The following is a 13468-nucleotide window of genomic DNA, read 5'->3' as shown; positions in this document are numbered from 1 at the left end:
CCCTTGCTACATACTCCTTCCTGCTGGTTCCTGAACTGGCCAGCTTTATTTATACTAGGAGTTTACTAGTGGTTTCTCCGCCCCCCTCACTGGGGAAGCTCATACTCCCACAGGATTGTGGGATAGTCATTAGTCCCCAGACAATGGTAAGTAGGCAGGTTATAACAACTAGTTTTGGGGAACTGAAAGAAAAATATGGGCTCACAGTATGTCCAGGTGCGCAGTTGGGTCAAAAAGTACCTTTCATAGCCTCACGGCGCCAAGGTCCCAGGTTTGATCCCGGCTCTGTGTGGAGTTTGCACATTCTCCCCGTTTTTGCGTGGGTTTCGCCCCCACAACCCAGGGTAGGTGCAGGGTAGGTGGATTGGCCATGCTAAATTGCCCCTTCATTGGAAAAAATTAATTGGGTACTCCAATACAAAAAAAAAAATTCTACTTTGCTCTAGAGGATCTCATCTTGCTGTGGTTCGGAGGTGGCCAGCACGCTGGGTATATATCAACAGATGATGGGGGAGGATACGGTCTCTGTTGAGAGTGTGATGGCAAAGTGGACGGAGGAGCTGGGTCCGCTCTTGGAGGAGGAGGTTTTGAGTGAGACGTTGAGGGTGAATTCGACCTTGTCCTGTGCGAGGCTGAGTCTCATCCAGCTGAAAGTCGTGTTCAAGAGCACACCTTACAAATGCTAGAATGAGTTGATTCTTTGATAGATGCCATTGGTGTCTGTGGGGGGGGGGGGGCACACATCATGTGCACATTTTCCGGTCGCGCTCAAAGCTTTTCTTTTTTTTTTTTTAATTTAGAGTACCCAATTAATTTTTTCCAATTAAGGGGGCAATTTAGTGTGGCCAATCCACCTAGCCTGCAGATCTTTGGGTTGTGGGGTGAATCCCACGCAAACACGGAGAGAATGTGCAAACTCCACACGGACAGTGACCCAGAGCCGGGATCGAACCTGGGACCTCGGCGCCATGAGGCAACAAGGCTAACCCACTGCGCCACCGTGCTGCCCTTCGGTCATGCTCAAAGCTGGCGGACTACTGCAGGTCTATTAATTTTTATAAATAAATTTAGAGTACCCAATTATTTATTTTTGCCAATTAAGGGGCAAGTGTTTTACTACAGATGGTGACTGGTTTTTTGTACTTTACAGAGTTGGTCACTGTTAGCTGTTATGTGGGAAGGGGAAACAGGGTGGGTAGTGGGACTTCGTAACTAAGTTGTACTTTTCATAGAATGTACAGTGCAGAAGGAGGCCATTCAGCCCATCGTGTCTACAAGGGAAGGGGATGGGGGTGGGGGGGGGGATTCTTACTGTTTAATTGTTATTGTGTTAATGAATTGTTAAGTTTTAATTAAAATATATATATTTTTTTTAATTCTAAAGAGAACAGCCCCAGCTTCTCCAATCTATCCTTGTATCTGTGTCTCATCCATGGAACCATTCTTGTAAATCTCTTCTGTATCCTATCTAAAACCTTCACATTCTTCTTAGAATACAGTGCCCAGAATTGGCCACAATATCTTAAATAAAGTCAAACAGTATTTTATTAAGGTTTACCATGACCTCATAGATTTTGCACTCTATGCCTCCATTTATAAAGTCTAGGATATTGTTTGCCTGAGTTAACTGCTTTCTCAACCTGTTCTGCTACCTTCAACTATTTGTGCACATAAACCTCCAAGCCTCTCTGCTCCTGCAGCCCTTTTAAAAGTGTATCCTTTACTTTATATTGCAACTCCTCGCTGTTCCTGCCAAAATGTACCACTTCACACTTCTCTGTATTAAATTTCATCTGCCATGTGTCTGCCTAATTTACCAACCTATCTAGGTAATGTTGAAGTCTATACTCTTATTTACAGCGCGTCAAAGTTTTGTGTCATTTGTAAATGTTGAAATTGTGCCTCAGCACACCCAAGTCTATATCATGAATATATATAAAGAAAAGCAGTGGTTCTTCCACCGACAACGGGGGAACCCCACGATTTACCTTCCTCCGATCCGAAAAACAACTTCACTGTTTCTTGCCATTCATCCAACTTCATATCTATGCTGTACCTATTATTCCATGTGCAGTTGCAATTAACAAAACAAACTTAGAATGAAAATGTTTAGTACAACTTAGAAACTATTGTCATATTTAAATTGCACTGCTTATTAAAACACCAGATGGCACACACCTTGTCTGTTTTTTTTATCCCCCTCTTTCTTAATAGATCATTCAGTTTAAATTCATTGCCTATATTGACAAGTATCTTAATTAGCTGAAGAAACATTGTGCCTTTGTGGAAATGAGACCACTGAGTACGTTGTCAATGTTTACGTTATGACGGTTAAAAGACAGGGTTAGGAGTGCATTATGCAAAATTTGTGTTCGTGATGTACTAAAGTTATTTTGGATCTTCATTCTTGGTTTTTCAGTATTTTGAAATTGAGTGCTGCAGAGATTCCCCTTGTGCTTCATTGACATTGAGTGCACTAGTGGCAGTACACGTATAAGTTTGTTACAAAAGGATGACTAATCATTCTACTGTTTCTGGTTAGAAAAACAGTTTTGCCTCTACCACTGTTGCCCAACAAACAAGGGCTTTCCTTTCTGATGAAATGTCACAACCTCAATTAAAGGGCAATTTAGCGTGGCCATTCCATCTACCCTGCACATCTTTTTGAATTGTGGGGGTGAGACCCACACAGACACTGGGAGAATGTGCAAACACCACACGGACAGTGACCCAGGGCTGGGATTGAACCTTGGACCTTGGTGCCGTGAGGCAGCAGTGCTAACCACTGCGTCACCTTGCCGCCCTAGCTTATGAGTATTTCCAGCATTTTCTGTTTTTATTTCCTATTCTTATAATGCGTTGACTAAAAGTACATATTTGCTCTTTTACATCACCAGATATATTCTAAAAATATTGGTATAGGGTGATGTAGTTGAGTGGGAATTGTTCTTTGTTACACCTGTGCGTGATCTGTTATATTGTAAAATTACATCTTTATCATTAATCTGTTATAACAATGTACTTTAGCTCTTTTGGGAGTGAATGGTTTTTTGATCATTGAGCATGAATGATTTTGACAATTATAGTATACCATTAATCTACATTTTCTGTTTGACACTCACCTGCTTTGTAGTATAATTTGGCAGACATGTTTCACAATGTACTATAGAAACATATACAAATGCAGATATGTTTTAACTGGATTGCATTCTGGATATCCTATCATTATTGAGATATAGAGTGATGCAGTGGTTAGCACTGCTGCCTCACGGCGCTGAGGTCCCAGGTTCGATCCCGGCTCTGGGTCACTGTCCGTGTGGAGTTTGCACATTCTTCCCGTGTTTGCATGGGTTTCGCCCCCACAACCCAAAGATGTGCAGGTTAGGTGGATTGACCACGCAAAATTGCCCCTTAATTGGAAAAAAAAATGAATTGGCCACTCTTAAATTTTTAAAAAAGGATTATTGAGATATAGTGGATTTCAGCTACTTGACTCCTCAATGACTCTTCCTCAGACTGGTCTGTTCCCTGTAAGACACTATTCACGACACCCTATGCTGCTCTTGCTCATGTCGTATTTGTTTTGTTTGGCCCTTATTCCGCATTGTAACCAATTACTTATTTGTTGATGTACTTTGTCGATTATTCTTTTTCTCTACTGTGTACGTTCCCTTGGCCGCAGAAAAATACTTTTCACTGTACTTCGGTACATGTGACAATCAATCAATCAAATGAAAAAAAAATTCATGTGTTTGAGAACTGTATATTAAAATCTGTTAAATTAAATTATGTAAGATTTTAAAGGTTTCCTTTTTACCACTTTTCTTTGCCACCACCGCTCTCCATTTCTCAAAGCATGGCTGCTGGGAAATAGTTCAGCAGGCACCCTCTGGTCTTTCATTTATGATTTTTTTTTTTGTTTACTTAGATTATATTCACATTCTGTTCGTAACCCAGCAGAAGTACTGGATGGTAATTGGTAGTAAGACCTAACCTTTCAGATTTGTTTTCACTCCCCTGCTCTCACACTTCCAAAATAAAAGGTATGGAGGCCTAGAGGTTACTCCTACCCCCACCACCACCACCCTGGTCCAAGCGTGGCTTACTTGCTAAAAACTTGTAATCTTCCTGATCTGTCTGACTCCGTGCTAAATCACAAAGTTCATGTATTCATTGGGCCAACAAGAGAACAGTTGACTTCACTGTTCCAAAAACACAATAATATATTTCTTAGAGAGGGTAAAAATATCTCGTAATTTTCAATGCCTTTTGAACTATTTGGTAATCATAATACTTCAAGGATTAATTATAAATGTGACTAAACAGCAGCTATGAACTTTATAGGTTGTAAGAAATAAGCCAGTGGCAAAGCAAGCTTCAGGAAAGAGGAAATGCAACTGCAGACAGGAAATGAGAACCACACAATTAGGACCTGGAAGGTTCCAGATGACCCAGGAGATGGTTTGTGATGAGTGTCCCAATGTTAAGTGAGTATAAGTTTTAAAACCTTCAACTTCATAATATTCAAGAGAAAGGCAGCACCAATTATGAAGGAAACTGGACTAGTTAAAATAATGGTTGCGATCTGAGGAAAGGTTGTTAACTGTCATTCTTGGTGGGTTTTGCTGGGAGTTTCACCCTTGGTCTGTTCTCCGCTGCTATTTAACCACTTAGTCACTTTTATGGGCCCTGGGGAGTTTCTACCCAGTCTCCCTGACAATGTGGTGGCTTTGCAGTGCCACCTCGGCACCTTGGAAATGCCAAAACACCAGCCCACATTCCAGGGGAGGAGCAGGGGGCCATCCGACACTGTCCCTGACCACCCAGGGGCCTCAGATGGCCTGGGAGACCCCCCCCACCACCACCACCACCCGGTGCCGTTCTGCCTGATCCATGTTTGTTGTCCAGTGTTGAATGGCGCTTGGCTGGGTTCACCCTGGGGAGGCCAGTAGCTGCCGGGAAACCGATAGATCCTGGGTCAGCAACGGGGTTTTAAACCTACTGGGCATGCCAGGCTTGGTACCGACTATTGTGGGCGGGATCCTGATTGCGACACCTCACAAAATCTGTGAGGCGTACTGGCTTTCGTGAAGCCCACGGGAGGCCTCTCCCTTCATCTACCAGCCACATCGCACTCTGCTTCAGGTGCAATGCAGCCGGTAGATCGTGCCCATTGTGTTTGACGAAAGGAAACTTTTTTTGCAGCTGGGCAAAATTCATCTTTTTTTTTTTAAATATATTTTATTCAAAATTTTTGGCCAACCATAACAGTACATTGTGTATCTTTTACACAGTAATATAACAATATAAATAACATATAAACAACATCCAAATTAAAAAACAAAAGTAAATGGCAACTGCCTTGTCCCAAATAAATACTCTCCAAAAATACAATTCAGTCCAGTATACAATTACCTATAACAACAACCTATACATATTATACTTATACACTAACATCCCTGAGAGTCCTTCTGGTCCCCCCCCCCCCCCCCCCCCGGGTTGCTGCTGCTGTCTTCTTCTTTTCCATTCCCTCTATCTTTCTGTGAGGTATTCGACGAACGGTTGCCACCGCCTGGTGAACCCTTGATCCGATCCCCTTAGGACGAACTTAATCCGTTCCAGCTTTATAAACCCTGCCATGTCATTTATCCATGTCTCCACACCCGGGGGCTTGGCTTCCTTCCACATCAACAGTATCCTGCGCCGGGCTACTAGGGACGCAAAGGCCAAAACATCAGCCTCTTTCACCTCCTGCACTCCCGGCTCTTCTGCAACCCCGAATATAGCCAACCCCCAGCTTGGTTCGACCTGGACCCCCACCACCTCGAAAGCACCTTTGTCACCCCCACCCAAAACCCCTGTAGTGCCGGACAAGACCAGAACATGTGGGTGTGATTCGCTGGGCTTCTCGAGCATCTCGCACACCTATCCTCTACTCCAAAAAATTTACTGAGCAGTGCTCCAGTCATATGCGCCCTGTGTAACACCTTAAATTGTATCAGGCTTAGCCTGGCACACGAGGACGATGAGTTTACCCTACTTAGGGCATCAGCCCACAGCCCCTCCTCAATCTCCTCCCCCAGCTCTTCTTCCCATTTCCCTTTCAGCTCATCTACCATAATCTCCCCCTCGTCCCTCATTTCCCTATATATGTCTGATACCTTACCGTCCCCCACCCATGTCTTTGAGATCACTCTGTCCTGCACCTCCTCCGTCGGGAGCTGCGGGAATTCCCTCACCTGTTGCCTCGCAAAAGCCCTCAGTTGCATATACCGGAATGCATTCCCTTGGGGCAACCCATATTTTTCGGTCAGCGCTCCCAGACTTGCAAACGTCCCATCTACAAACAGATCTCTCAATTGTGTTACTCCTGCTCTTTGCCATGTTCCAAATCCCCCATCCATTCTCCCCGGAGCAAACCTATGGTTATTTCTTATCGGGGACCACACCGAGGCTCCCGTCTTTCCCCTATGCCATCTCCACTGCCCCCAAATTTTCAGAGTAGCCACCACCACCGGGCTTGTGGTGTATTTCTTCGGTGAGAATGGCAACGGCGCCGTCACCATAGCTTGTAGGCTAGTCCCCCTGCAGGACGCCCTCTCCAATCTCTTCCACGCCGCTCCCTCCTCTTCTCCCATCCACTTACATACCATTGAGATATTGGCGGCCCAGTAGTACTCACTTAGGCTCGGTAGTGCCAGCCCCCCCCTATCCCTACTACGCTGCAAAAATCCCTTCCTCACTCTCGGGGTCTTCCCGGCCCACACAAAACTCATGATACTCTTCTCAATCCTTTTGAAAAAAGCCTCCGTGATCACCACCGGGAGGCACTGAAACACAAAGAGGAATCTCGGGAGGACCACCATTTTAACCGCCTGCACCCTCCCTGCCAGTGACAGGGATACCATGTCCCATCTCTTGAAGTCCTCCTCCATCTGTTCCACCAACCGCGTTAAATTTAACCTATGCAATGTACCCCAATTCTTGGCTATCTGGATCCCCAAGTAGCGAAAGTCCCTTGTTACCTTCCTCAGCGGTAAGTCCTCTATTTCTCTGCTCTGCTCCCCAGGATGCACCACAAACAACTCACTTGTCCCCATGTTCAGTTTATATCGTGAAAATTCTCCAAACTCCCCAAGTATCCGCATTATCTCTGGCATCCCCTCCGCCGGGTCCGCCACATACAACAACAAATCGTCCGCATACAGAGATACCCGGTGTTCTTCTCCTCCCCTGAGTACTCCCCTCCACTTCCTGGAACCCCTCAATGCTATTGCCAGGGGCTCAATCGCCAGTGCAAACAATAATGGGGACAGAGGACATCCCTGCCTCGTCCCTCTATGGAGCCGAAAATACGCAGACCCCCGTCCATTCGTGACCACGCTCGCCATCGGGGCCCTATACAGCAGCTGTACCCATCTAATATACTCATCTCCAAAGCCAAATCTCCTCAACACCTCCCACAAATAATCCCACTCCACTCTATCAAATGCTTTCACGGCATCCATCGCCACCACTATCTCTGCTTCCCCTCTGGTGGGGGCATCATCATTACCCCATAGCAGCCTCCGTATATTCGTATTCAGCTGTCTCCCCTTCACAAACCCAGTTTGGTCCTCATGGACCACCCCGGGACATAATCCTCTATCCTCATTGCCATTACCTTGGCCAGACTCTTAGCGTCTACGTTCAGGAGGGAAATAGGCCTATAGGACCCGCATTACAGCGAGTCTTTTTCCTTCTTTAGGAGAAGCGATATCGTTGCCTCTGACATAGTCGGGGGCAGCTGTCCCCTTTCCCTCGCCTCATTAAAGGTTCTCATCAGTAGCGGGGCAAGCAAGTCCACATATTTCCTGTAAAATTCAACTGGGAATCCATCCGGTCCCGGGGCCTTCCCCGCCTGCATGCTCCTAATTCCTTTCACTACTTCCTCCATTTTGATCTGTGCTCCCAGTCCCACCCTCTCCTGCTCCTCCACCTTAGGAAATTCCAGCTGGTCCAGAAAACACATCATTCTCTCCTTCCCATCCGGGGGCTGAGCTTCATATAATCTTTCATAGAATGCCTTGAACACTCCATTCACTCTCTCCGCTCCCCGCTCCATCTCTCCCTCCTCATCCCTCACTCCCCCTATTTCCCTCGCTGCTCCCCTTTTCCTCAATTGGTGGGCCAGCAACCTGCTCGCCTTCTCCCCATATTCGTACTGTACACCCTGTGCCTCTGCAGTACCCGTTGTCAGCAAATCAAATTCTACGTGTAGCCTTTGCCTTTCCCTGTACAGTCCCTCCTCCGGTGCCTCCGCATATTGCCTGTCCACCCTCAGAAGTTCTTGCAGCAACCGCTCCCGTTCACTACTCTCCAGCTTTCCTTTATGTGCCCTGATTGATATCAGCTCCCCTCTAACCACCGCCTTCAACGCCTCCCAGACCACTCCCACCTGGACCTCGCCATTATCATTGAGTTCCAAGTACTTTTCAATACACCCCCTCACCCTTAGACACACCCCCTCATCCGCCATTAGTCCCATGTCCATTCTCCAGGGTGGACGCCGTTCTTTTTCCTCCCCTATCTCCAAGTCCATCCAGTGTGGAGCGTGATCCGAAATAGCTATAGCCGTATACTCCGTCCCCCTCACCTTCGGGATCAACGCCCTTCCCAACACACAAAAATCTATTCGCGAATAAACTTTGTGGACATAGGAGAAAAACGAAAACTCCTTACTCCTAGGTCTGCTAAATCTCCATGGGTCTACTCCTCCCATCTGCTCCATAAAGTCTTTAAGCACCTTGGCTGCTGCCGGCCTCCTTCCAGTCCTGGACCTCGATCTGTCCAGCCCTGGTTCCAGCACCGTGTTAAAATCTCCACCCATTACCAACTTCCCCACCTCTAGGTCTGGGATACGTCCTAACATTCGCCTCATAAAGTTGGCATCATCCCAGTTCAGGGCATATACGTTCACTAAGACCACCGCCTCCCCCTGTAATTTGCCACTCACCATCACGTATCTGCTCCCACTATCCGCCACTATGGTCTTTGCCTCAAACATTACCCGCTTCCCCACTAGTATAGCCACCCCCCTGTTTTTCGCATCTAGCCCCGAATGAAACACCTGCCCCACCCATCCTTTGCGTAGTCTAACCTGGTCTATCAGTTTCAAATGCTTCTCCTGTAACATAACCACATCTGCCTTAAGTTTCTTAAGGTGTGCGAGTACCCGTGCCCTCTTTATCGGCCCGTTCAGCCCTCTCACATTTCACGTGATCAGCCGGGTTGGGGGGCTCTTTACCCCCCCCTTGTCGATTAGCCATCCCCTTTTATCCAGCTCCTCACCCGGTTCCCACGCAGCTGTGTCCCCCCCAGGCGGTGCCCTCCCGCCCCGCCCACCCCATCCCATACCAGCTCCCCCTTCTCCCCAGCAGCAGCAACCCAGTAAATCCCCCCTCTCACCACCCCCCCCCCCCCCCGCTAGATCCCCCACTAGCGTAGTTACACCCCCCATGTTGCTCCCAGAAGTCAGCAAACTCTGGCCGACCTCGGCTTCCCCCCGTGACCTCGGCTCGCACCGTGCGACGCCCCCTCCTTCCTGCTTCCCTATTCCCGCCATAATTATCATAGCGCGGGAACAAAGCCTGCGCTTCTCCCTTGGCCCCGCCCCCAATGACCAAAGCCCCCAGCTCCTCCACCTCCCTTCCTCCCTCCCCCACAACCTGTGGAAGAGAGAAAAGTTACCGGGTCGCAGGATTAACAACATAAAAATCATCTCTCCCCCCTTTTTCCCCCCTCTTCGCCCCCCATATTCGCCCCACCACTTTGTCTCAAACGTTCTTTTTTAATAACCCGCTTATTCCAATTTCTCTTCAACAATAAATGTCCACGCCTCATCCGCCGTTTCAAAGTAGTGGTGCTTCCCTTGATATGTGACCCACAGTCTTGCCGGCTGCAGCATTCCAAATTTAATCATCTTTTTATGAAGCACCGCCTTGGCCCGATTAAAGCTCGCCCTCCTTCTCGCCACCTCCGCACTCCAGTCTTGATATACGCGGATCACCGCGTTCTCCCACCTACTGCTCCGAGTTTTCTTTGCCCATCTGAGGACCATCTCTCTGTCCTTAAAACGGAGGAATCTCACCACTATGGCTCTGGGAATTTCTCCTGCTCTCGGTCCTCGCGCCATCACTTGGTATGCTCCCTCCACCTCCAACGGACCCGTCGGGGCCTCCGCTCCCATTAACGAGTGCAGCATCGTGCTCACGTATGCCCCGACGTCCGCCCCTTCTGCACCTTCAGGAAGACCAAGAATCCTTAAATTCTTCCTCCTCGCATTATTCTCCAGCACCTCCAGCCTTTCCACACATCGTTTATGGTGTGCCTCGTGCATCTCCGTCTTCACCACCAGGCTCTGTATATCGTCCTCGTTCTCGGCAGCCTTTGCCCTCACGACCCAAAGCTCCCGCTCCTGGGTCCTTTGCTCATCTTTTAGCCCTTCAATCGCCTGTAATATCGGGGCCAACAGCTCCTTCTTCATCTCTTTTTTAAGTTCTTCCACGCAGCGCTTCAAGAACTCGTGTTGTTCAGGGCCCCATATTAAACTGCCACCTTCCGACGCCATCTTGGTTTTTGCTTGCCTTCCTTGCCGCTGCTCTAAAGGATCCACCGCAATCCGGCCACTTTCCTCTCCTTTTTCCATCCGTATCCAGGGGGATTCCCTTCTGGTTTACCGCACAGTGCTTTTAGCCGTTAAAATTGCCGTTGGGGCTCTTATTAAGAGCCCAAAAGTCCGTTCCACCGGGAGCTGCCGAAACATGCGACTTAGCTGGTCATCGCCGCACCCGGAAGTCGCGCAAAATTCATCTTTTAACAGCACTATTAGGCTCATTGCTCATAGAATCATACCACATCTTCCATTCTAGGGGTCTAGTCATGTGACAATTTTTGTCAAACACTTTACCAAAGTAGTGTTCAATTAAGTTCTGCGGTGTTTGGAGTAGCAGTTATTTTATGGTAAAAAGCATTTTTTTTTAAACTTTACAAACTGGGAGAAATTTTCCAAATGTAATTTGTTCCAAATTATATATCAATTACATTTGAATTTCTTTTGTAGGAAAAGTGTCATATATTGAAGTACAGATATTAATATAGTACAGTTCTGTTTTTAAAAAAAAATACAATCCTTTTTTATTTAAATCTTAGGCTTGTAAATGAGGAGAGGACACTTGAAGTGGAGATAGAACCTGGTGTTAGGGATGGAATGGAATATCCTTTCATTGGAGAAGGTATGGATCTGGGATATTAAGTCTTGGTCCTGTTCAAATCAGCGTACTGAATATCGGGCTGCATGGGGGCTCCTTGGTTACCATAATTTTGGCATGCTCTCCAAAGTAATGGTATTGTAAGGGATTTTGTGTTGACAAGTGGGTTTTCTTTTTTTGAAACTGAAGAATATGTTAACCTAGTTAGTGTTTGGAAGGTTGATTCAATTGAAAACTACTTTTCTTTCTAGTTCCACTTAATAACCTCCAGAGTATTTGGTTGCATCCACTTTCTCCTAACTTTTCATGTTTATATATAGCCCCGAGGAACATTTAGGTAGATAATGAGTTCAGTTTTCACACATGTGACACCATCTACACCTCTCTCCTCCATTCATCTGAACCTCTGTTGAGAAATAGCTCATCTGACATCAGGTTGAGTAGATCTCCTCCAAATTAATATTTGGGAGACTGCAGTCACTTGACTTTAAGCAAATAAATTCCATTCTCTTCTTCAGTTGCTTGCTATGATGAAACCTGGCAGCTTATAACCTGGGTAAAGCGAGTTTCAAATCCCATATCTTGTCTGTTATCAAAATTGCTTGCATCCATTTGCATAACTTTGTCCACTTGTACCATACATCATAAATTCCCAAATGTTGTCATTTGGTTCCGGGTTCCAGCTCATTCAAAGCTCTGCCAACTTGCAACCAGACCAGCATCAAATCCCTCTAGCTGCTGCGGCCCTGCTGACCTTGCTGCTGCGGCCCTGCTGACCTTGCTGCTGCGGCCCTGCTGACCTTGCTGCTGCGGCCCTGCTGACCTTGCTGCTGCGGCCCTGCTGACCTTGCTGCTGCGGCCCTGCTGACCTTGCTGCTGCGGCCCTGCTGACCTTGCTGCTGCGGCCCTGCTGACCTTGCTGCTGCGGCCCTGCTGACCTTGCTGCTGCGGCCCTGCTGACCGTGCTGCTGCGGCCCTGCTGACCTTGCTGCTGCGGCCCTGCTGACCTTGCTGCTGCGGCCCTGCTGACCTTGCTGCTGCGGCCCTGCTGACCTTGCTGCTGCGGCCCTGCTGACCTTGCTGCTGCGGCCCTGCTGACCTTGCTGCTGCGGCCCTGCTGACCTTGCTGCTGCGGCCCTGCTGACCTTGCTGCTGCGGCCCTGCTGACCTTGCTGCTGCGGCCCTGCTGACCTTGCTGCTGCGGCCCTGCTGACCTTGCTGCTGCGGCCCTGCTGACCTTGCTGCTGCGGCCCTGCTGACCTTGCTGCTGCGGCCCTGCTGACCTTGCTGCTGCGGCCCTGCTGACCTTGCTGCTGCGGCCCTGCTGACCTTGCTGCTGCGGCCCTGCTGACCTTGCTGCTGCGGCCCTGCTGACCTTGCTGCTGCGGCCCTGCTGACCTTGCTGCTGCGGCCCTGCTGACCTTGCTGCTGCGGCCCTGCTGACCTTGCTGCTGCGGCCCTGCTGACCTTGCTGCTGCGGCCTCGCTGCTGCGGCCCTGCTGGCCTCGCTGCTGCGGCCTCGCTGCTGCGGCTCTGCTGGCCTCGCTGCTGCGGCCCTGCTGACCTCGCTGCTGCGGCCCTGCTGACCTCGCCTCCTTTTTCAATTTACTGATTAACAAATCGACTACAGCTTGCCTTTATCCAAGTACTCCAGCTCACTTCTGTTCCTGCTCCAGTGGCAATCAACCGTCTGCTCATAGCCCTGTGTCGACCTTGCATTCATGTCACTCAATCACCAGCAGCAGAGCCTTTGAGTCCCTCTGTCTGATGTTCACTTTGTCATGCTATTTTTCTGTGCACACTCACCAAAGACCAGCAAATATTCATATAATTGACAATTATATTGTAATTGTTGCTGCAGTCGGCATCTCTTTTCGTTCAGCTATTGAAAATGAAAGAGGACAAAAACAAGCGGGGGATGTCATGAGCACATGTTATTGCGGTGCACATTCTTCTCCACCGGACAAGGACAGAGCTACTCTATATACGGGATCCGTTATGGGTTAAAATACAACCAATCAGGACCTAAAAGGAGACATCTCGAGGTCGGGTGACCTACTCCACCGCCCAACATATTCCTTCCACCTGACCCGGATAAACACAATTACTACTGCCTTAAACCTACTCAATCGAGATAACTGCCACCAATAAGATTCCACCCATTACCCCTCATCAAAGAAACCTTAACAACAGGATAATATGCCCACCGTACATTCCAT

The 13468-nt window shown here is 48.0% G+C and overlaps 2 protein-coding genes across 2 annotated transcripts in view; one reads left to right on the top strand and one right to left on the bottom strand.

The window, feature by feature from the left end:
• The window catches only part of tbccd1 (TBCC domain containing 1), a 115385-nt gene that overhangs the window by 74960 nt on the left and 26957 nt on the right, over positions 1–13468 (bottom strand). The gene's annotated exons all lie outside the window — the stretch shown is intronic.
• Positions 1–13468, top strand: part of dnajb11 (DnaJ heat shock protein family (Hsp40) member B11) — a 66452-nt gene that overhangs the window by 31723 nt on the left and 21261 nt on the right. Inside the window, exons 5-6 of the mRNA XM_072479515.1 lie at positions 4345–4487; positions 11191–11273. Coding sequence (XP_072335616.1) covers positions 4345–4487; positions 11191–11273 — 226 coding nt within the window. The remainder of the gene's footprint in view (positions 1–4344; positions 4488–11190; positions 11274–13468) is intronic.

Source organism: Scyliorhinus torazame, chromosome 2, assembly GCF_047496885.1.
Source record: "Scyliorhinus torazame isolate Kashiwa2021f chromosome 2, sScyTor2.1, whole genome shotgun sequence".
Lineage (NCBI taxonomy): Eukaryota > Metazoa > Chordata > Chondrichthyes > Carcharhiniformes > Scyliorhinidae > Scyliorhinus > Scyliorhinus torazame.
Note: the sequence above shows the minus strand (reverse complement) of the source record. Positions and strands in the feature narration are given on the sequence as shown.